Source organism: Pseudophryne corroboree, chromosome 12, assembly GCF_028390025.1.
Source record: "Pseudophryne corroboree isolate aPseCor3 chromosome 12, aPseCor3.hap2, whole genome shotgun sequence".
In the NCBI taxonomy this organism is placed as follows: Eukaryota; Metazoa; Chordata; class Amphibia; order Anura; family Myobatrachidae; genus Pseudophryne; species Pseudophryne corroboree.
This window is the reverse complement of record NC_086455.1, coordinates 135,869,873-135,895,089: the sequence shown is the minus strand read 5'-3', so window position 1 is coordinate 135,895,089 and position 25,217 is coordinate 135,869,873. Positions and strand designations below refer to the sequence as shown.

Sequence of the window (25,217 nt, the reverse complement as noted above, 5' to 3'; positions counted from 1 at the left end):
TTCATTACAGATGCACAGGGCACATTAGTTGACAGGAGCATTATCTGCCAGCTTAATTACGGGATTTGTAGTACCACAACAGCTGCAGAGACACACGTTGCCTGAGCCTACTTTATGTCACTTAGTGCTCCCACACTATTAGTTAGGGTTTTATTTTTTTGGGGGGGAAGGGGGGGTTCGGGGGGGGGGAGAAACATCTGTGTGTTTTGGATCATTTGGCACCCATCTTTGTTTCCCTATCTTTCTATGGCCCTCATTCCGAGTTGTTCGCTCGCTAGCTGCTTTTAGCAGCATTGCACACGCTAGGCTGCCGCCCTCTGGGAGTGTATCTTAGCTTAGCAGAATTGCGAACGAAAGATTAGCAGAATTGCAAATAGAAATTTCTTAGCAGTTTCTGAGTAGCTCGAGACTTACTCCTACACTGCGATCAGCTCAGCCCGTTTCGTTCCTGGTTTGACGTCACAAACACGCCCTGCGTTCGGCCAGCCACTCCCCCGTTTCTCCAGACACTCCCGCGTTTTTCTGGCACGCCTGCGTTTTTCCGCACACTCCCAGAAAACGGTCAGTTTCCGCCCAGAAACACCCACTTCCTGTCAATCACTCTCCGAACACTTCAACGATGGAAATTCTTCGTTCGGACGTGAGTAAACCTACTAAGTTTTGAGCTAAAATACTTAGCGCATGCGTACTGCGTACCATGCGCATTTTCGCCTGAATCGCTCCGTTGCAAAAATCGGCAACGAGCGAACAACTCAGAATGACCTCCTATGTACAGTATTTCCCTGTCATTTGTTTTTCTCCCGTCAGCAACATGAAGCTCTGTGTACCTAGTGCTGCTGTATTAACAATTTATTATATACAATACACTATCCTGTAGATTATATGTAAAAAAGGCCGCTCAATTTTACCTGACGCTACCACTACCATTCCCCTCATTAGATGGTGACGCATTGCTCCTCACAGTAACTGCAGGAGACAAGACTCCGTGATCACTGTGACATTATTAATCAGCAGCAACAACAACTAGTAACTTTTTACCCTCCTGGTTTGCAGAACTTTCTGGCTAGATAATAAGCTTCCAGATAGCAGATCATTTATTTATTTAAAAAAATAAAATAAATGTATGCGTGTGTTTTAACACATATATGCATATGCACAGACGCACACATATGTAGGTGTGTGTAAAACTTAAACATGACATTTCTGCACATGGATGGTTAACCTCTTGTATCTACTGCCTAGGGGGGAGGGGGGAGGGGGGGGGGGAGAAGAAAAACAAGTTAACAGTTAATATAGTATTTACTACAGTTGATCTGCCTATCACTCCTTGGTAATCTAGCTTTTGCTAGCGAACAAACATTTCTTCTGGCCACTTAAGACTCTTTATTTTTGCTTTAGGAGTTTTGCCCCCAACTTTTCCGTGTAGAACTGTTCGAGCCCGGAAAAGTTCCTGCATCTTCTTGAATTCCTCAATATTATAATGCAGAGCTGTAAAGGCCATTCATAAACCTTAATATTCCTTTTGTGATACAATGATTTGGATCATTGTCTAGCTGAAATGTCAAACCCCCCTTTACAGCATCTATTCCCTGAGACTGTCCTATATTAAATTCCTGCGATTTGTTTTTAGTAAAGTCCATTCTTTGAAGAACCCAAACATCATCCAAAGCATAATAGATCTACCATCATACTTAAATACTGTACTTATATAAAAAAGTGGTGGTTTTATTTAAATACATAAAGTATATATTTAAACCTCCAAATCGTCTTCCTGAATTTCTGCAGTGCTGCTCCAATGTCTGGACGGCCACTTTCTATATCCAGACACTGGGCGCAGTGATGGCAACTCAACCAAAGAAAACAGGAAGTCCCTGGAACTTCTCTTTGGCACTAGCCAATAACAAGTGGCTTCACACGCCGACTGCTTGTATTTGGTTGGCAGCAAGGGGAGACGGGGAAACTTCCGACTTTTCATGAATCAATAACAGAGAAAAGAGAAAATAAGATTTTAAACCTACCGGTAAATCTTTTTCTCCTAGTCCGTAGAGGATGCTGGGGACTCCGTAAGGACCATGGGGATAGACGGGCTCCGCAGGAGACATGGGCACTAAGAAAGAACTTTAGGTATGGGTGTGCACTGGCTCCTCCCTCTATGCCCCTCCTCCAGACCTCAGTTAGAGAAACTGTGCCCAGAGGAGACGGACAGTACGAGGAAAGGATTTGTTAATCCAAGGGCAAGATTCATACCAGCCCACACCATTCACACCGTATAACTAGGAATATACGAACCAGTTAACAGTATGAAACAACACAGCATCAGACCGAGACTGATGAAAACTGTAACATAACCCTTATGTAAGCAAAAACTATATACAAGTCTTGCAGAAGTAGTCCGCACTTGGGACGGGCGCCCAGCATCCTCTACGGACTAGGAGAAAAAGATTTACCGGTAGGTTTAAAATCTTATTTTCTCTTACGTCCTAGAGGATGCTGGGGACTCCGTAAGGACCATGGGGATTATACCAAAGCTCCCAAACGGGCGGGAGAGTGCGGATAACTCTGCAGCACCGACTGAGCAAACAGGAGGTCCTCCTCAGCCAGGGTATCAAACTTGTAGAACTTTGCAAAGGTGTTTGAACCCGACCAAGTAGCAGCTCGGCACAACTGCAATGCCGAGACCCCTCGGGCAGCCGCCCACGAAAAGCCCACCTTCATAGTCGAATGGGCCTTGATCGATTTTGGTAACGGCAAACCAGCCGTTGAATGAGCCTGCTGAATCGTGTTACAGATCCAGCGAGCAAGAGTCTGCTTTGAAGCAGGAGCGCCAACCTTGTTGGCAGCATACAGGACAAACAGTGCTTCTGTTTTTCTGACCCTAGCCGTTCTGGCTACGTAAATTTTCAAAGCCCTGACCACATCAAGGGACTCGGAATCTTCCAAGTCTCGTGTAGTCACAGGCACGACAATAGGAGGGTTCATATGAAAAGATGAAATCACCTTAGGCAAGAATTGAGGACGGGTCCGCAATTCCGCTCTATCCATATGGAAAACCAGATAGGGGCTTTTATGAGACAAAGCCGCCAATTCCGACACTCGCCTAGCCGAAGCCAAGGCTAACAACATGACCACTTTCCAAGTGAGATATTTTAATTCCACTGTTTTAAGTGGTTCAACCCAGTGCGACTTAAGGAAACTCAACACCATCCAAGGCGCCACCGGAGGTACAAAAGGAGGCTGAATATGCAGTACTCCCTTCACAAAAGTCTGTACTTCTGGGAGAAAAGCTAATTCCTTCTGAAAGAAAATGGATAGGGCCGAAATCTGAACCTTAATGGAGCCTAATTTTAGGCCCAAATTCACTCCAGTTTGTAGGAAGTGAAGGAAACGGCCCAGATGGAATTCTTCCGTAGGAGCATTTCCTGGCCTCACACCAAGAAACATACTTTCGCCATATACGGTGATAATGTTTAGCTGTCACGTCCTTCCTAGCCTTTATCAGAGTAGGAATGACCTCAACCGGAATGCCCTTTTCCGCTAGGATCCGGCGTTCAACCGCCATGCCGTCAAACGCAGCCACGGTAAGTCTTGGAACAGACAGGGCCCCTGTTGTAACAGGTCCCGTCTTAGAGGAAGAGGCCACGGATCTTCTGTGAGCATTTCCTGCAGATCCGGATACCAGGCCCTTCCCTGTACTCCTCTCATTCTTATTATTCTCAACACCTTGGGGATGAGAGGAAGAGGAGGAAAAACATAGACCGACTGGAACACCCACGGTGTCACTAGGGCGTCCACTGCCACCGCCTGAGGGTCTCTTGACCTGGCGCAATACCTCTGTAGTTTTTTGTTTAGGCGGGATGCCATCATGTCTATCTGGGGCAGGCCCCACTGACTTGCAATCTGTGCGAAGACTTCCTGATGAAGTCCCCACTCTCCTGGATGTAGATCGTGTCTGCTGAGGAAGTCTGCTTCCCAGTTGTCCACTCCCGGAATGAACACTGCCGACAGTGCGCCTACATGATTTTCCGCCCAGCGAAGAATCCTGGTGGCTTCCGCCATTGCCACTCTGCTCCTTGTGCTGCCTTGGCGGTTTACATGAGCTACTGCGGTGATGTTGTCTGACTGGATCAGAACCGGTAGGTCGCGAAGCAAAGTCTCCGCTTGACGAAGGGCGTTGTATATGGCCCTCAGTTCCAGGATGTTGATTGACCAAAGACCTTGGAAGTTTCTTCCCTGTGTGACTGCTCCCCAACCTCGGAGGCTCACGTCCGTGGTCACCAGAATCCAGTCCTGGATGCCAAATCTGCGACCCTTCAGAAGGTGAGCACTCTGCAGTCACCACAGGAGAGACACCCTGGCCCTGGGGGACAGGGTGATCAACTGATGAATTTGTAGATGTGACCCGGACCACTTGTCCAGTAGGTCCCATTGGAAGGTCCTCGCATGGAACCTGCCGAAAGGAATGGCCTCGTAAGATGCCACCATCTTTCCCAGGACTCGAGTGCTGTGCTGCACCGACACCTGTTTTGGCTTCAATAGGTCCCTGACCAGAGTCATGAGTTCCTGGGCCTTTTCTATCGGAAGATAAACCCTTTTCTGGTCCGTATCCAGAATCATGCATAAGAAGGTCAAACGAGTCGTAGGAACCAACTGTGACTTCGGGATATTGAGAATCCAGCCATGTTGCTGTAACACCTTCAGTGAAAGTGACATGCTGTTCAACAACTGCTCTCGTGATCTCGCTTTTATGAGGAGATCGTCCAAGTATGGGATAATTGTGACACCCTGCTTGCGCAGGAGCACCATCATTTCCGCCATTACCTTGGTGAAAATCCTCGGGGCCGTGGAAAGCCCAAACGGCAACGTCTGAAATTGGTAATGACAATCCTGTACCGCAAATCTCAGGTACGCCTGATGAGGTGGATATATGGGAACATGAAGGTATGCATCCTTTATGTCCAGGGATACCATAAAATCCCCCCCTTCCAGGCTGGCGATGACCGCTCTGAGCGATTCCATCTTGAACCTTTTCAAGTATAGGTTCAAGGATTTTAAATTTAAAATGGGTCTGACCGAACCATCCGGTTTCGGGACTACAAATAGGGTTGAGTAATACCCCCTCCCTTGTTGAAGCAGGGGAACTTTGACCACCCCCTTTGACCACCAATTTTCGAATTGCATTTAAAACTATCTCCCTTTCTGGGGGAGAAGCTGGTAGGGCCGATTTAAAAAAACGGCGAGGAGGCATCTCTTCGAATTCCAGCTTGTAACCCTGGGAAACAATTTCTATTGCCCAGGGATCCACCTGTGAGTGAACCCAGGTGTGGCTGAAAAGTCGAAGACGTGCCCCCACTGGGGCAGACTCCCTCAGCGGAGCCCCAGCGTCATGCAGTGGATTTTGTAGAGGCCAAGGAGGACTTCTGCTCCTGGGAACTAGCTGTGGTTGGCAGCTTTTTCCCTCTGCCCTTACCTCTGGCAAGAAAGGACGATCCTCGTGCTCTCTTGTTTTTTATTTGACTGAAAGGACTGCATTTGATAATGTGGCGCTTTCTTAGGCTGTGAGGGAATATAAGGTAAAATTTTTTATTTACCTGCCGTAGCAGTGGAGACCAGGTCCGATAGACCTTCCCCAAACAATTCCTCACCCCTGTAAGGCAAACCCTCCATATGCCTCTTTGAGTCGGCATCACCTGTCCATTGTCGGGTCCATAGGACTCGTCTAGCAGAAATCGACATAGCGTTGACTCTAGAACCCAGTAGGACAATGTCTCTTTGAGCATCTCTCATATATTAGACAGCATCTTTAATATGACCCAGGGTTAATAAAATGGTATCCTTATCCAGGGTATCCAAGTCCGCCGATAAGGTATCTGTCCACGCTGCTACAGCACTACAAACCCATGCCGACGCTATCGCCGATCTGATTAAAGTACCAGAATGTGTGTAGATGGACTTCAAAGCCGTCTCCTGCTTGCGATCAGCAGGATCCCTGAGGGTAGCCGTTTCTTGGGATGGCAGCACTACCTTTTTGGATAGGCGTGTCAACTTTTTGCCCACCCTAGGGGAGGATTCCCACCGTATCCTGTCCTTTGCCGGGAAAGGATACACCATAAGAACCCTTTTGGGAATCTGAGGTTTCTTGTCTGGAGATTCCCAAGCACATAACTCGTTAAGCTCATGAGAGGGGGGAAAGGTTACCTGAGCTTTCTTTCCCTTAAACATGTGTACCCTCGTGTCAGGGACAGAGGGCTCATCAGTGATATGCAGTACATCCTTTATTGCAATAATCATATATTGAATATTTTTAGCCAATCTTGGCTGTAACTTTGCATTATCGTAGTCGACACTGGAGTCAGAATCCGTGTCGGTATCAGTGTCTACTATTTGGGATAGTGGGCGCTTTTGAGACCCCGAAGGTCCCTGCGACATAGGGGCAGGCAGGGGTTGACTCCCTGCCTGTTCCCTGGCTTCAGCTTTGTCCAACCTTTTGTGCAATAAATTTACATTAGCACTTAAAACATTCCACATATCCACCCAGTCAGGTGTCGGTGTTGCCGACGGAGACACCACATTCATTTGCTCCACATCCTCACTAGGAAAGCCTTCTACCTCAGACATGCCGACACACGCGTACCGACACACCACACACTAAGGGAAACCTCTTATCTGAAGACAGTTCCCCCACAAAGGCCCTTTGGAGAGACAGAGAGAGAGTATGCCAGCACACACACAGCGCTGATGACCCAGGGAAAAAACACACTATATGTTTTACCCAGATAGCGCTGTAATATCTGTTTTTCGACAAATTATGTGCCCCCACCCCCTTCTTTAAAACCCTCTTTCACCGTGGATAAGCAGGGGAGAGTCCGGGGAGCTTCCTCTCAGCGGTGTGCTGTGGAGAAAATGGCGCTGGCGAGTGCTGAGGAACAAGCTCCGCCCCCTCATCGGTGGGCTTCGGTCCCGCTTAAAATTTCAAAACATGGCGGGGGATCTCTCTTATATACAGTGCCCAGCCTGTATATAAGGTTATTGCCACCTTATGAGGTCCATATTGCTGCCCAGGGCGCCCCCCCTGCGCCCTGCACCCTTACAGTGACTGCCGTTTGTGTGTGCTGTGTGGGAGCAATGGCGCACAGCGCTACCGCTGTGCGTTACCTCAGTGAAGATCTGAAGTTTTCTGCCGCCTTTGAAGTCTTCTTTCATCACATACTCACCCGGCTTCAATCTTCCGGCTCTGCAAGGAGGACGGCGGCGCGGCTCTGGGACGAACTGCGGGGTGAGACCTGCGTTCTGTTCCCTCTGGAGCTAATGGTGTCCAGTAGCCTAGGAAACAGAGCCTAACATTAAAGTAGGTCTGTTTCTCTCCCCTCAGTCCCTCGCTGCAGGGAGTCTGTTGCCAGCAGGCTCCCTGAAAATAAAAAACCTAACAAATACTTTCTTTTTCAGGAAACTCAGGAGAGCTCCCTGTAATGCACCCAGTCTCCTCTGGGCACAGTAATAAACTGAGGTCTGGAGGAGGGGCATAGAGGGAGGAACCAGTGCACACCCATACCTAAAGTTCTTTCTTAGTGCCCATGTCTCCTGCGGAGCCCGTCTATCCCCATGGTCCTTACGGAGTCCCCAGCATCTTCTAGGACGTAAGAGAAAATAACATTTTCCTCTGTATCGTTATGGACCAAGAGTAAAATTTAGTCAGCACCACAGTGTTACTTTACCAAGACAAGTTTTCCACCCAAATTAAGTCAATGGAATCGGTTCTACTTAGAACTCCTTAATATCCATCTCTCCACGACACTGACATCAATACCAATTTCTAATTCTATCCAATGCACTTGTGACGTATAGAATGTGGGCCGTGTAATACTTACTTTATTCTCCAAATGAAGCTTTAGTAGTCGGAGATAAGCCACGGGAGCAAAGGCATCATTAGAATGCATCACCACCTCTGTGGAGTCACTGCAGCATAAAGAGACAGAAGGGTCATGTACGTGACTGGACAGCTGCCCTGAACACCAACATCACAGGAGATGTAAGAATGTAACGTGACAACTGCTGCTCACGTGACAAATGTAGAGCAGCACTGCAGGTATGTTGCCTGCATACACAGCATGCCTGTGTGTGTTAATGTCCAGGACAACACATTTTCTTTTGTTTTTCTTACATTAACGAGGACTTTCCAAAAAAATAATAATAATAATAATACTAATAATAAGACACACCGTGTTTAAGAGATAAAACACTCACTTTACCAGGAATAAGGGTAATGCCTCAGCAAATCTGAATACCAACCTAAATAAATGATGCTTCATAGGGTTTACAGTAATATGATAGAAGCTCTCCATGGTAACAAAGCTTATTTTAGTGGGGAATCCACCTTTGTGAGTGTGTAAGTATAGATTTTATTTAAAAAAAAAATAAGAATTTACTTACCGATAATTCTATTTCTCGGAGTCCGTAGTGGATGCTGGGGTTCCTGAAAGGACCATGGGGAATAGCGGCTCCGCAGGAGACAGGGCACAAAAAGTAAAGCTTTTCCAGATCAGGTGGTGTGCACTGGCTCCTCCCCCTATGACCCTCCTCCAGACTCCAGTTAGGTACTGTGCCCGGACGAGCGTACACAATAAGGGAGGATTTTGAATCCCGGGTAAGACTCATACCAGCCACACCAATCACACCGTACAACTTGTGATCTAAACCCAGTTAACAGTATGATAACAGAGGAGCCTCTGAAAGATGGCTCCCTAAACAATAACCCGAATTAGTTAACAATAACTATGTACAAGTATTGCAGATAATCCGCACTTGGGATGGGCGCCCAGCATCCACTACGGACTCCGAGAAATAGAATTATCGGTAAGTAAATTCTTATTTTCTCTATCGTCCTAGTGGATGCTGGGGTTCCTGAAAGGACCATGGGGATTATACCAAAGCTCCCAAACGGGCGGGAGAGTGCGGATGACTCTGCAGCACCGAATGAGAGAACTCCAGGTCCTCTTTTGCCAGGGTATCAAATTTGTAGAATTTTACAAACGTGTTCTCCCCTGACCACGTAGCTGCTCGGCAGAGTTGTAATGCCGAGACCCCTCGGGCAGCCGCCCAAGATGAGCCCACCTTCCTTGTGGAATGGGCCTTAACAGATTTAGGCTGTGGCAGGCCTGCCACAGAATGTGCAAGTTGAATTGTGTTACAAATCCAACGAGCAATCGACTGCTTAGAAGCAGGCGCACCCAACTTGTTGGGTGCATACAGTATAAACAGCGAGTCAGATTTTCTGACTCCAGCCGTCCTTGAAATGTATATTTTTAAAGCTCTGACAACGTCCAACAACTTGGAGTCCTCCAAGTCGCTTGTAGCCGCAGGCACTACAATAGGCTGGTTCAGGTGAAACGCTGATACCACCTTAGGGAGAAAATGCGGACGCGTCCGCAGCTCTGCCCTATCCGAATGGAAAATTAAATAAGGGCTTTTATAAGATAAAGCCGCCAGTTCAGATACTCTCCTGGCGGAAGCCAGGGCCAGTAACATAGTCACTTTCCATGTGAGATATTTCAAATCCACATTTTTTAGTGGTTCAAACCAATGGGATTTGAGGAAATCTAAAACTACATTTAGATCCCACGGTGCCACCGGAGGCACCACAGGAGGCTGTATATGCAGTACTCCTTTGACAAAAGTCTGGACCTCAGGGACTGAGGCCAATTCTTTTTGGAAGAATATTGACAGGGCCGAAATTTGAACCTTAATAGATCCCAATTTGAGACCCATAGACAATCCTGATTGCAGGAAATGTAGGAAACGACCCAGTTGAAATTCCTCCGTCGGAGCACTCCGATCCTCGCACCACGCAACATATTTCCGCCAAATGCGGTGATAATGCTTCGCGGTGACTTCCTTTCTTGCCTTAATCAAGGTAGGAATGACTTCTTCTGGAATGCCTTTTCCTTTTAGGATCTGGCGTTCAACCGCCATGCCGTCAAACGCAGCCGCGGTAAGTCTTGAAAGAGGCAGGGACCCTGTTGAAGCAGGTCCCTTCTCAGAGGTAGAGGCCACGGATCGTCCGTGACCATCTCTTGAAGTTCCGGGTACCAAGATCTTCTTGGCCAATCCGGAGCCACTAGTATCGTTCTTACTCCGCTTTGCCGTATGATTCTCAATACCTTTGGTATGAGAGGCAGAGGAGGAAACACATACACCGACTGGTACACCCAAGGTGTTACCAGCGCGTCCACAGCTATTGCCTGCGGATCTCTTGACCTGGCGCAATACCTGTCCAGTTTTTTGTTGAGGCGAGACGCCATCATGTCCACCATTGGTCTTTCCCAACGGTTTATTAGCATGTGGAAAACTTCTGGATGAAGTCCCCACTCTCCCGGGTGAAGATCGTGTCTGCTGAGGAAGTCTGCTTCCCAGTTGTCCACGCCCGGGATGAACACTGCTGACAGTGCTATCACGTGATTCTCCGCCCAGCGAAGGATCCTGGCAGCTTCTGCCATTGCACTCCTGCTTCTTGTGCCGCCCTGTCTGTTTACATGGGCGACTGCCGTGATGTTGTCCGACTGGATCAACACCGGTCTTCCTTGAAGCAGAGGTTCCGCCTGGCTTAGAGCATTGTAGATTGCTCTTAGTTCCAGAATGTTTATGTGAAGAGACTTTTCCAGGCTCGACCACACTCCCTGGAAGTTTCTTCCTTGTGTGACTGCTCCCCAGCCTCTCAGGCTGGCGTCCGTGGTCACCAGGATCCAATCCTGTATGCCGAATCTGCGGCCCTCCAATAGATGAGCCCTCTGCAACCACCACAGAAGAGATACCCTTGTCCTTGGAGACAGGGTTATCCGCAGGTGCATCTGAAGATGCGACCCTGACCATTTGTCCAACAGATCCCTTTGGAAAATTCTTGCATGGAATCTGCCGAATGGAATTGCTTCGTAAGAAGCCACCATTTTTCCCAGGACTCTTGTGCATTGATGTACAAACACCTTTCCTGGTTTTAGGAGGTTCCTGACCAGGTCGGATAACTCCTTGGCTTTTTCCTCGGGAAGAAAAACCTTTTTCTGAACCGTGTCCAGAATCATCCCTAGGAACAGCAGACGAGTTGTCGGCATTAATTGGGATTTTGGAATATTCAGAATCCATCCGTGCTGCTTTAGCACCTCTTGAGATAGTGCTAATCCCATCTCTAGCTGTTCTCTGGACCTTGCCCTTATTAGGAGATCGTCCAAGTATGGGATAATTAATACGCCTTTTCTTCGAAGAAGAATCATCATCTCGGCCATTACCTTTGTAAAGACCCGAGGTGCCGTGGACAAACCAAACGGCAGCGTCTGAAACTGATAGTGACAGTTTTGTACAACGAACCTGAGGTACCCCTGGTGTGAGGGGTAAATTTGAACGTGGAGATACGCATCCTTGATGTCCAAGGATACCATAAAGTCCCCTTCTTCCAGGTTCGCTATCACTGCTCTGAGTGACTCCATCTTGAACTTGAACTTCTTTATGTACAGGTTCAAGGACTTCAGATTTAGAATAGGCCTTACCGAGCCATCCGGCTTCGGTACCACAATAGAGTGGAATAATACCCCTTCCCTTGTTGTAGAAGAGGTACCTTGACTATCACCTGCTGAGAGTACAGCTTGTGAATGGCTTCCAAAACCGTCTCCCTTTCGGAGGGGGACGTTGGTAAAGCAGACTTCAGGAAACGGCGAGGTGGATCTGTCTCTAATTCCAACCTGTACCCCTGAGATATTATCTGCAGGATCCAGGGATCTACCTGCGAGTGAGCCCACTGCGCGCTGTAATTTTTGAGACGACCGCCCACCGTCCCAGAGTCCGCTTGAGAAGCCCCAGCGTCATGCTGAGGCTTTTGTAGAAGCCGGGGAGGGCTTCTGTTCCTGGGAAGGAGCTGCCTGTTGCTGTCTCTTCCCTCGACCTCTGCCTCGTGGCAGATATGAATAGCCCTTTGCTCTCTTATTTTTAAAGGAACGAAAGGGCTGCGGTTGAAAAGTCGGTGCCTTTTTCTGTTGGGGAGTGACTTGAGGTAGAAAGGTGGATTTCCCGGCTGTAGCCGTGGCCACCAAATCTGATAGACCGACTCCAAATAACTCCTCCCCTTTATACGGCAAAACTTCCATATGCCGTTTTGAATCCGCATCGCCTGTCCACTGTCGCGTCCATAAAGCTCTTCTGGCCGAAATGGACATAGCACTTACCCGTGATGCCAGTGTGCAGATATCCCTCTGTGCATCACGCATATAAAGAAATGCATCCTTTATTTGTTCTAACGACAGTAAAATATTGTCCCTGTCCAGGGTATCAATATTTTCAATCAGGGACTCTGACCAAACTACCCCAGCACTGCACATCCAGGCAGTCGCTATAGCTGGTCGTAGTATAACACCTGCATGTGTGTATATACTTTTTTGGATATTTTCCATCCTCCTATCTGATGGATCTGTAAGTGCGGCCGTCTCAGGAGAGGGTAACGCCACTTGTTTAGATAAGCGTGTTAGCGCCTTGTCCACCCTAGGAGGTGTTTCCCAGCGCTCCCTAACCTCTGGCGGGAAAGGGTATAATGCCAATAATTTCTTTGAAATTATCAGCTTTTTATCAGGGGCAACCCACGCTTCATCACACACGTCATTTAATTCTTCTGATTCAGGAAAAACTATAGGTAGTTTTTTCACACCCCACATAATACCCTGTTTAGTGGTACCTGTAGTATCAGCTAAATGTAACGCCTCCTTCATTGCCAAAATCATATAACGTGTGGCCCTACTGGAAAATACGGTTGATTTGTCACCGTCACCACTGGAATCAGTGCCTGTGTCTGGGTCTGTGTCGACCGACTGAGGCAAAGGGCGTTTCACAGCCCCTGACGGTGTTTGAGGCGCCTGGACAGGCACTAATTGATTGTCCGGCCGCCTCATGTCGTCAAACGACTGCTTAAGCGAGTTGACGCTATCCCGTAATTCCACAAATAAAGGCATCCATTCTGGTGTCGACCCCCTAGGAGGTGACATCCCCATATTTGGCAATTGCTCCGCCTCCACACCAATATCGTCCTCATACATGTCGACACAGACGTACCGACACACAGCAGACACACAGGGAATGCTCTACACGAAGACAGGACCCACTAGCCCTTTGGGGAGACAGAGGGAGAGTCTGCCAGCACACACCAAAAAAGCGCTATATATGACAGGGATAGCCTTATAATAAGTGCTCCCTTATAGCTGCTTTATATATATCAAAATATTGCCATTAAATTTGCCCCCCCTCTCTGTTTTACCCTGTTTCTGTAGTGCAGTGCAGGGGAGAGACCTGGGAGCCGTCCTGACCAGCGGAGCTGTGAGAGGAAATGGCGCCGTGTGCTGAGGAGATAGGCCCCGCCCCTTTTCCGGCGGGCTCGTCTCCCGCTATTTTGTGAATCCAGGCAGGGGTTAAATATCTCCATATAGCCTCTGGGGGCTATATGTGAGGTATTTTTAGCCTTTTAATAGGTTTTCATTTGCCTCCCAGGGCGCCCCCCCCCAGCGCCCTGCACCCTCAGTGACTGCGTGTGAAGTGTGCTGAGAGGAAAATGGCGCACAGCTGCAGTGCTGTGCGCTACCTTTAGAAGACTGCAGGAGTCTTCAGCCGCCGATTCTGGACCTCTTCTTACTTCAGCATCTGCAAGGGGGCCGGCGGCGCGGCTCCGGTGACCATCCAGGCTGTACCTGTGATCGTCCCTCTGGAGCTGATGTCCAGTAGCCAAGAAGCCAATCCATCCTGCACGCAGGTGAGTTCACTTCTTCTTCCCTCTGTCCCTCGTTGCAGTGATCCTGTTGCCAGCAGGAATCACTGTAAAATAAAAAACCTAAGCTAAACTTTCTCTAAGCAGCTCTTTATGAGAGCCACCTAGATTGCACCCTTCTCGGCCGGGCACAAAAATCTAACTGGAGTCTGGAGGAGGGTCATAGGGGGAGGAGCCAGTGCACACCACCTGATCTGGAAAAGCTTTACTTTTTGTGCCCTGTCTCCTGCGGAGCCGCTATTCCCCATGGTCCTTTCAGGAACCCCAGCATCCACTAGGACGATAGAGAAAAAAAAAAAGTATACAACTGTCACAATGGTAGACTTAAGCCCAGTACCCACGGGCCGATGCATGAGAGATGTGTGCTGAGCGAACCGCTCAGCACACATCTCTCCCGCCGCTCAGCACAGCGCGATCTGTGCTGAGCGTGCGGGGGGAGACGGGGGGCGCTCACTTCACCCAGCGGGTGAAGTGAGCGACCTGCTAGATTGGCCTGCATGCAGGCCAATCTAGCAGCAGCGATAGCGATGCACGGGGCTGCGCATCGCTATCGCTGTAAGGGCTACTCACGGAGCGATCAGGCTGATATTCTAAGCAATCTAGTCAGATTGCTTAGAATATCGCTCCGTGAGTACCCCCCTTAAAGGTCCGTACACATTAGACGATGTCGCTCTGTGAGCGACGTCGTCTAATGTTTCCCCCTCCTGGGCCGGCCGGTCGGCGGCCGACTGTACACTGAGCGATATGACCGCTCATATCGCTCAGTGACGTCACGCCTCCGCCAGCCCTGCATGCAGGTCGTAGACGACAGTCCAGATCCTGCATGCATGCACTGGCGACAGCAACGATCGTTGCCGACCCGCGGGGCTGCGCATTGGTCGTCGCTGTCGGCATACACACTTGCCGATAAAATGAGCGACGTCGCTCAGGGGAAGGGGAAAATGAGAGACGTCGCTCATTTTAATCGGCAAGTGTGTATGGGCCTTTAAGGCCCATACACACTGGGCGATCTTGAGCTTAAAGTAGGTCACTTTTGGCATTTTGAGCTACTTTGAGCTCAAACTTGGCCAGTGTGTATGGCCGGGCGGTGAGCGGTGATGCGCGTTCCCGCATCATTGCTGGCTGCCACTGTCCATAGGCTTGTTTTACATGCCGAGTGAACCACTTTCCACAGTCTCCTACTGTGGAAAGTGGTTCACCCCAGTGAACATCGCTGGGCTGGGGTGAAAATCGCTCAGTGTGTATGCACTGGGCGATTTTCCGCCCAGCGATGTTCACATCCTCGCTGTGCATACACGCTGGGCTAAAACGCCCAATGTGTATGCGCCTTTATTCACTAACAGGGTTTTGTTCACAAACACCTTGAAACTTGCATCAAAAAGACAGTCACTTTACTTTCTTGAATTGTACTAAACATAAAAGGGCAGATTCGATGGGATTGTAGTGTTCATTCTAGCACCCTTCACTTGTCAAAACCCGTGCAGTTCCTTTTTCATGCCTGGGGTGTCGCGCTCTGCTCTGGTGCTTCTAGCACACTCTGGTCTGTCTCTCAACACTGAGATACAGACCAGAGTGTACTAGAAGTGTCAGGGGAGGCAGGAAAAAGGAACTGCACAGGTTGTGACAGGTGCTGGGTGCTAGAATGAACACTATGGCTGGGATGTGATGTCTGAATTCGACGGCCACACGGGATACCTGCTGAACTTTTTTTAAAGAGCCAATTATTTTCAAGGATTAACTATGTAACTATGTAGCTAACCTTGTGAATGATTGATCCTTTAAAAAAAGTCTGAGCTCGGCCAGCATCCCACACGACCGCCGAACTCGGACTAAATTACATCCCAGGCCCAGGATTGGTTAATATTGCCCATTTGTGCGCACTCTGATATCTGATTGCTATTCCTAACACCACCTCATTACTCTTTGGCCCATAATAAATATGCACATTCCATACATAATACGCAGTCAAGAGTCCGGCAGATGCATATGCCAACCACGGCGAAAACATGATCCTGGTGAGAAGCAGCGTGGTGAAAATACAACAGAATGTAATCAAAACTTTCACACTCCAACTTTTCCAACAAAGAGTAGCAGGCTACCAAAAGATTACAGCCACATTAAAGACTTACAAAAGCCCTTTGTATCTACTTTCCCTGTAGTGTTCTACGTACAGGTAAACCAGAAATACTAGAAATGAATTAACAAATTAGTCAGAGAGGTTCTAGATAATGTTGCCATTGCATCATTAGAAGCACAGAAAAGAGCAGAAGACAGACAGACAGGAATGGAGGTAAAAAGATGACCTCCCTGAGCTGTCGCCTGTGGCTACGATGAGAGCTTGTTAATAGTGCAGCTATAATTACAGGCCAGGAGAGATATGGAGAGTGCACGAATAACATTCTATAATTAGCTCAAGATCCATGAGAGAAACTTAACAGATTATTAGATGAGGAGAACCTTAGCGGTCATCTATTATGCCTAAAAAGATTATTAAAAATGAGCTTTGTTTGCTTCCTACTGCTATCGGGCAGGGCTAATATTAGAGTAACTCGGGCCCTCATTCCGAGTTGATCGCTCGCTAGCTGCTTTTAGCAGCATTGCGCACGCTAGGCCGCCGCCCTCTGGGAGTGTATCTTAGCTTAGCAGAAGTGCGAACGAAAGATTAGCAGAACTGCTCGTAAATCTTTTCCTGCAGTTTCTGAGTAGCTCCAGACCTACTCCTAGATTGCGATCACCTCAGTCCGTTTAGTACCTGCTTTGACGTCACAAACACGCCCTGCGTTCGGCCAGCCACTCCTGCGTTTTAGCCTGACACGCCTGCGTTTTTTAGCACACTCCCGGAAAACGGTCAGTTTCCGCCCAGAAACACCCACTTCCTGTCAATCACACACCGATCAGCAGAGCGACTGAAAAGCGTCACTCGCCCCTGTGTAAAATTGCTTCGTTTTGTGTGACATTTCTTGGCGCGTGCGCCCTGCAGCCCATACGCATGCGCAGAACAGCCGGTTTTTAGCCTGATCGCTATGCTGCGAAAAACGGCAGCGAGCGATCAACTCGGAATGACCCCCCCTAAGTGATGCAATGATCATCACGTGTGTTATCTATAACCTGGACATTTATCTGTACAAAAAGCACCAGACAATGGCATGACACATTACATACAGCAAAATGAAGAGGGAGTATACCATAGCACTATGCATCAGAAAAGGCCAATTTAAAAATGGCCTGTTATAGAAGAACAGACAATGCACCAAAAGCCAAAGCCTGACAGCCCTTGTGGACAGCGAGACCTGTTACGTGTATTCACCAAGCTTGCAGAAGCCCCTAAAGCAGTGATTGGGAACCTTTGGTACTCCAGCTGTTGTTGAACTATACATACCAGCATGCCCTGCTACAGTTGTAGCATGGATAAATAGCAAAACTGTAGCAGGGCATGCTGAGATGTGTAGTCCAACAACAGCTGGAATGCCAAAGGTTCCCCATCACTGCCCTAAAGGGGTGGTCTTCAGTATGCCGGCGGTCGGGCTCCCGGCGACCAGCATACCGGCGCCGGGAGCCCGACAGCCGGCATACCGACACTTATTCTCCCTCGTGGGGGTCCACGACCCCCCTGGAGGGTGAATAAAATAGTGTGGCGCGCCACCGTGCCTGTAGCGTGGCGAGCGCAGCGAGCCCGCAAGGGGCTCATTTGCGCTCGCCACACTGTTGGTAAGCCGGCGGTCGGGCTCCCGGCGCCGGTATGCTGGTCGCCGGGAGCCCGACCGCCGGCATATTGTAGTGAACCCCCCTAAAGCATCATTAGCTGCTTGCACTCATAGGCGGAACTCATCCTTTCACTCACCCTGTGGAATAGGACTACTTTATCTCTGTATAAAAGACTTTGGGGTGGATGTAGAGGTGGACAGACAGTACATCTGTTGGAGTAGTGCAGCGAGGTCAACGCATTCTGATCACACTCACATTTATGACTGTAAAGGTGGGAAGGGGCGTTCTCACGTGGGTGAAGCTCAGTAAGGGTCTGCTCACACAAAGCAATCCATGCAGCCTACACTCATGCGCATATACTCAGGTTAGGAGGCGTTATCTTTCTCACCTGTTACGGGGCAGGTGCACATACAAGTTGATGATTTTCTTTAAGCTGGGAACATGCTGTGCCAGAGCAGAGGTACATAGCGCATACAGCTCTACATATGTACAGAAGCACCGTGTGCGTTACTCTCAGCATTGTTTCCAATCAGTAGCTCCGCTCTGTTTGCATCTTGATACTGAATACTGAAGTCTTTCTCATACCGTTTTGGTTGTATCGATTACTTTTATTTACAGTATGCACAATATTTTGTAACTAGTTTACAGTCTCTCTTGTAGTTTTATATGGAGATAGTCTTCTTGCATATACTGCAAAGTCTATTGTGTGTTGAATGAAATATCCAGTCGTAATGTCAACCATCACCATATAGACATTAGTCATGTAGACAGTGTAGAAATGTCAGAATGTCATTTCATCCTGGTGGCCCAGCGGTGCCTTACCTTATCCTGGCAGCTACATCGGCATCTTCCAGGTCCCGCCAAACATGTGACCGTCACCTCCAGGCCCTAATCCCCACCCCTAACCCTCTAGTGCTTAACCCTAACATCCACCACCTAACCTTTAGCCTCCCCCGCTAACTAACCCAAGTGGCAATAGTCAAAGGCAGCAATTAACCTGTCAACATTCTGAGATTGTTGATACAGTGTCGTCATTTTAACAGTGTCAACATCATAACGGCTACATCCCACTGTGTGATGTGATAGAAATATCAGGAATGGTACACTGAATGGGATCCGGTGCTAGGCTGCAGAGGGAGGGTTAGGGTTAGGCTGCACCCTGGGGATTTAAGTTTAGCCCCCCCCCCCCCCCCCCCGCCGCACCCCATCCCCCGAAAGGGTTAGGCTGAGAAGGGAGGGTTTAGGCTACGGAAAAGGAGGGTTAGGGGGCCGGGGGGTGGGGAGGTGAGTATACTTACCTTCCCCTGTTAGGATTCTAACTATCAGCATGCCGTGGTCTGTATACTGACGCACTGGACATATAAACGCACATCCATCAAGTTAGCTTATATACAGATGTGTCCACATACATCTTTGCTATATCCCACCATGTATGGCACGGTTTTGCATGATATAGACTCAGAGATTTAGCCATGCCTTGTGATTTTTCTTAATTTGCTTCTTTAACATGTTACTTTGTATATATTCTATTATGGCACAATTTTTTTTTTTTTAATCCATCCACTCGCTACTCGTGAAAAACAGCTTAGCCGTGTTTTGCATGTTGTGCCAAATTGAGCAAAATAGCAAAGATGTAGTATACATTTTTTTTAAAAAGCAGTTTGTGTTGAAATGCTGAGAAAAAAATAAAAATAAAATAAAAAAAATGACACACTGTAAAAGCAGGTAGAACAGTACTTCCATGGTCATCGAAACAGCTCCACTTCCACTGACACAACCACTCTCTTACTGACATTAACCGAGTGTGCTCACCACCCACTTGGCAGCTCCTATGTATTTACAACAGTCTTTTTCCTTTTTTTGGTATCCGTATCACTGTTGAAAATAGCAAAATGTTCCTAATGTCAAGAACAGGTCCTTACTTTCAGGACACTACTGGCAGCCACTTTAAAAAAAGAATATCATGACAAATGGCAGTCAGCACAGGCTTACTGAGGTCTGATTATAGGGATTTATTGTTATAAAGGGAAAGCACTTATTGAGAAGGGGTTTTATTTCTCAGCACTTACAGCCGTGAAGTGCTAAGAGTCACAGAGCTTTGCAGTTACCAGAAATTTGCCGGTCTGGGTGATTTCTTCCCAGCAAGTGTGCCTGTCACTGAATGCAGGAAGCTGTTGCCTGCAGACGCCGCTGTGCTATTAGAGCAACACCAAGGCAAATCAAAATGCTCAAATGCGAGCTGTTCAAATATGCTACCAGACACAGGAATAAGACTGGCAGTATTCTGCTACTGTGTGAAGCCTGTCATGGCTGTTTCTCATATATATACTAACATACACTTTTTTTTCTAGCATTAGCAGTTTCAAGGTTTATCAGTATGAGGTGGGAAGATTACATTCTGTGAGATCCCCACAAATTACATCCTAGAATAATGCAATTTGATGGGGGATAAGAGGGCAGGGAGGCGGGGTTAGGAGGGCAGGGAGGCGGGGTTAGGAAGGCAGGGGGAGGGGGGGTTTGATCAGGGGGCTACGCAGCGACATATTGCATCCAGTAGCGGATCTTGCTATGGGCTAGCAGGATTCTTGACCGGGGCACCGCCTTCCGGAGGGCGCCGCCGCCGTGGCAAGATCCGCTACTGGTGCCACCCGGTGCTGTTTAGATGCCCATTGCTCCGCACTGCATTGTGGGAGCGGCATATAAACACTAGAGGTCATAATTGACCTCTAGCGTCTACGCGGTGCTATGGGAGAGACGTCATGACGTCTCTCCCATAGATCCGCGGAGCGGCGCCGGCGGCCGGAGACGAAGGGCAGCAGCGGTAGAGAAGCAGGAGCGGGGATTGTAAGTATTAATTTATTTTTATTTATTTATATTTTTTTTTGTAAACTGCGCAACTAGGGGGCACAGTACTGGGGGCAATACCACTGTGGGCACAGCTACAGGGAGCATAAACTGACCACACCCCTTCTCCATGAAGCCACGCACCTATTTTTTCGCCCCGGGGCGCCGCAAGGTCTATATCCGGCCCTGATTGCATCCGCATGCATATAAGGGAAAGGAGAATCTTGTAATGATGGCACTTTGCACCGACTTGAATCAGACCCTTTGCAACCACTAAAATTGTTTTTATTTTCCCTCGCACACCACATGGGTGCACGGGAAGAAGTAGATGTCTGACTACCACAATATACAGTGATTTGCGCAGCCAGACGTAGAAATGGCAGAAGACGAGGATGGAATCTGCCCCAAGGAGTCTAACATTTTGCAGATTGAAACGCGTAAATTCCAGAGCTTGGTTCTTAGACCATATAGAAAGGTGAATGTAGCGGGAGAATCTACTCTACACGGCAGTAAGGAGATCCAGAAAACATGTACTATTCAGGAGGCAGTTTACAGATTTACCAATTCCTGCACTAAACAAATAGATACTGAAAGCAATGGAAATACCACACATGACACTTGTACATTCTTAACAGTTTTGATTTTTTTTTTCACATATATGTAATGAGATACAACTGCAAAAATATTCAAATCTTTTTGGAAAATAATGTATTCATTGTAGCAATATTAAGTGAGTTGCATGTAATAGAAATAAACTTACACAACAATTTTCTTCATAAAAAGAGGACAATCTAAAGTTAGGGTCTCATACTCCCCTCCTTCACCACACACATGGACACCGTATTGGGCAGAGAGCTGAAACAAACAAAGGCCCATAACATGCATGAATTTCAATAGAATATTTTAATTGGTTACTTTTACTAACCTATCACAACGCCAACCCAAAGAAAACAGCCTGATGCAAACTCATAGTTTTTGACGGGTCTGCAGACCCATTTATTCACTCAGCTCTCATGGATTGCCTGATACACTGGGATGCACGACATGTGGTAACAAATTGCAGTGCAAGACTCTAATATACACTATCACATGTACTTCATAAATGCGTGCTAGGGAAGGTAGTGGAGCTGCATGAAAACATGGTCCTGCAAACCTGTCAAAAATGTTATATACGGGCAGGCATCTGAGCAATGTACAGCGTCTGTATACCAGCCATTGCAGGACAGGAAATCAGAGATTAAAAAAATACAAGTCTATAAAAAGTCTTCATAATAGCAATATTCTTTATCTTGTAATGATGACATTAATGAGTATTAAACAGCAGTCTATAAAAGGTGTCGTCATACACGGATACTTCAGCCCCTCTCGGCGTGCCAGGGCCTGGGTGACTCAGCCACGCAGAGCATCTTTTTTGCATAAAATGTGTCTTACTTGCATAAATAAAAGAGATTCGGTATGGTATGCCGGCAGTCGGGATGCCAACGGTCAAATGACCAACTGTGGCATCCCGACAACAGACAGTGGTAAGTATTTTACTCCCCTGCACTGTACCCTAACACTTGGGGGTGGCGGCTAGGACTAACCTACGGGGGTTGGCAGCTATGGCTAAGCAAGCCCCTAGTATCTTACCCCCCTCCGGGGCCCTAACCCCGATACGCACCTTGGGCATTCCGGCACCGGCCTCCCAAGTGGTGTCGGGATTCTGGCGTCAGTCACATGACCACCGGTATCCAAACACATCCCAATAAAAGAACTGGGAGTGACAAAACTACATTGGTAGACTGCACTGACTAATTTGATCTGCGACATTTGTACATCTGTGTGCGAATGACTCTGAATCTGTAAACAAAATGCTACAATGCAGTAGCCGGGTATTTTTCTCATGTCAAGTTCTGTTGTGCTTCATCAGAGAGTATTTCAAACGAATTCCTGTGCAGTGAAATTCGCATCCCAGTGTCTCCAGTACACTTGGAGTGGTGTTTTGCTGCATCAGCGATGTGAAGACACAACACCTCTTTGAGCGGCTCCGTCGCACCAGGCGTCTCGGGCCATACGGCGTATTGCTAGGTGTATGAGAACACATCTGTACTGTTACATAGTCCAGAAAACACAAAAAGAGAAAAATAGATGCATTTGCATAAGATATGGGCTCTGTAGCATTGTACAGTAATTTAGAGGTATTTGCCACCAGTTACTTAACCACTTGCCTGGTATGGTCACATCAGATGCAACCACAACCTTATCTGATCTGGACGCACAGGATGCGACCACTCAGATATACAGCATGTGCAGCTGCAGGGAAAAGAAACTTCCCACAGCTGCTGCTCTCAGAGGGACCCTCCCCACAGTATTTGCCGTGCTGCCGATCACTGCTGATTGGTCAGCACAGTAGGACCCCCTACTTGGCGGCTGCAGACAATAGCAGCCGCTGGGGGAGTGTAAATTAACCCGAGTGCGTACCTGGTGGCTATAAAAATGAAAACCGCAATGTTTTCGATGTTCCACTGGTGCCGACCAATATTTTAAAAACTTTTTTTTTACAAAAATATTTTTTTTAAAAAGCATTTTTATATTTTTAACTAAAGATTTTTTTGATAAGTTAAAACACATGTTCTTCACCTAATTCATTCATAAAACAAACAAAAAATAAAAAAAATTTCTGAGTGGTTTTTGGAAAAAAAAATTGTCAGTTAAGTGGTTAAGAAACAGATGTTTGAAGGAGTCTCCAACATCACATAATGAATCATCTAATGTTACATTAACAATTAGGAAAATAAAAGATGAAAAATGACTGACCTGCTTAAGGTAAGGTCCAATTTCTTCTAATGACTGTCCAAGGTGTTTCTCAGGATCTAATCCTACGAAGATTACAAAATAAATTACAATTTTTACAATGCCATTAGAACAAACTGTAGATACTAATGGACATTACACCAAACTGTACACATGGCTCTTAATATATAAACTCAGTATTGAAAAATAGTACGTGCTATTTATGTAGTATTTTAATGTAATGTTTTATAACTTCATTCAATTGTAATGGATTAGGAAAAATGCATTTAATTGTTTTTCTTCTATATTAGTCAAAATTTTACCAGTTTAACACTTTATGGTGGGGTTTCCAATTAGCCGTGATATCGATGGTTTCAGGATAAATTATCGCAAATGCGATAATTTGGTATCCTATTACCGGCGCCGTTATCGGCTGTAAGTTTCCATAGGGCTTATCGCGGAATTCTCTTCACCAGCTCAGAGCTGGGGATAAGTAGTGCAAAATCCCTATTTTGAGCTAAAAATGTCGGGGTTTGGTTCAGAACCCCTGGGACAATTAGTAAATTAGGCGCTAGAAGTTTTAACTTATTTTAACATGTTATTTTAAGGGTGGAAAAAAAAGCAAAGTGATGGAAATTGGGGTTCAAGTTATGGGACAGGAATATTGGGGTGCGTTATGAGTGGGACAAGTGTTTTTAGGATTGCAAGTGGGAATAATCGGTTTCCACTTTCTTTCTTTTTTTTTTAAAGCCCAAAAAAAGACCCAAATATATTCCTATAGCCATTTTTATGTACCCCAAATTTAATGACAGCACTTACTTTACTGAAAAAAAACATAGCTTTCTATCATTTTAAAAAATAAAAAAAATGCATATAATAGCCATTGACCTAATTTAATGACACCAAATACTGTTATCATAAATAATAGACTTCTATAATGTCTTTCTATATTAATTTGCTTTTTGGGGGATATAGGCATATTTCCCCATTTTTTCCTATACTTATCACCGCTTTTACCCGCTAGAATTATTGCACGAATCCAGTTATTGTTGTTTTGAAATAGGATAGGTGCGATAAACGGGAGTGCGCAGGGTGCGATAAGCTGATTATTCAGGAGATAGGTGCAATACCCTTAGCCGCAATCGCGGGTCGCATTATCGCGGCTAATAGAATACCTCCATTAAATAATTAAATAATAATACAATAATAATATTAACAACAACATTATGATTATTTCTATCCTCACTAGTTAGCAGCTCATCGAAATGATGGAACAAGTTAACAGTAATGTCAACGCCGGCAGCTGTGTGCTCCCGACCGGAGTAACACTCCGAAGGGCGCCATCTAATGGCCACGGTACGCAAGACAGTTGAATTCCCCCATAGATGTGAGGAGCGGCATTAACCTTTTATTATATAGGACAGTGGTTCTCAAACTGTGTGCCATGGAACCCTGGGGTGCCTTGGGGTACTTGCAGGGGTGCCTTGGGTTTCTGGTCTAGGACCAATTCAAACTATTTATGGTCAATGTAATAGACAAAGCCAGTGCTGGTGGCTGCTAATTATAAAATATGTGGACAAAGAGAAGAAAATCCTGTCCCTCACCACACAGTTAATCTTAGGATGACATATAAACACAATTTTAATTAATTTAATATTTATTTCTAAATTTCTCAATAAGAAACTTTTAAACTAGGGGTGCCGTGAAATAAATACTGATATTCCAAGGCGCCGTGATTCAAAAAAGTTTGGGAACCACTGATATAGGATTATTACTATTACAGGTTGAGTATCCCATATCCAAATATTCCAAAACACGGAGTGAGACTGAGATAGTGAAACCTTTAATTTCTGATGGCTCAATGTACACCAACTTTCTTTATTTCACACAGTTATTACATATACTGTTTTAAATGACCTTCAGGCTGTGTATATAAGGTGAATATGAAACATAGATGCATTCTGTGCTTAGACTTGGGTCCCATCGCCATGATATTTCATTAGGGTATGCAATAATCCAAAATAAGGAAAAATCCGATATCCAAAAAACTTCTGGTCCCAAGAATTTTGGATATGGATTATTCAACCTGTATTATTAACAACAAATATTA

The 25,217-nt window shown here is 46.6% G+C and overlaps 1 protein-coding gene across 3 annotated transcripts in view; it reads right to left on the bottom strand.

Annotated features, from left to right (window-relative positions):
- DPH6 (diphthamine biosynthesis 6) overlaps window positions 1-25,217 on the bottom strand; it is a 153,061-nt gene that overhangs the window by 33,003 nt on the left and 94,841 nt on the right. For all 3 annotated transcript variants that reach the window (XM_063948057.1, XM_063948058.1, XM_063948059.1), the window contains exons 7-9: window positions 23,132-23,193; window positions 21,096-21,190; window positions 7,866-7,953 (exon numbers count right to left, since the gene is read on the bottom strand). In XM_063948057.1, the coding sequence (XP_063804127.1) occupies window positions 7,866-7,953; window positions 21,096-21,190; window positions 23,132-23,193 (245 nt within the window). The remainder of the gene's footprint in view (window positions 1-7,865; window positions 7,954-21,095; window positions 21,191-23,131; window positions 23,194-25,217) is intronic.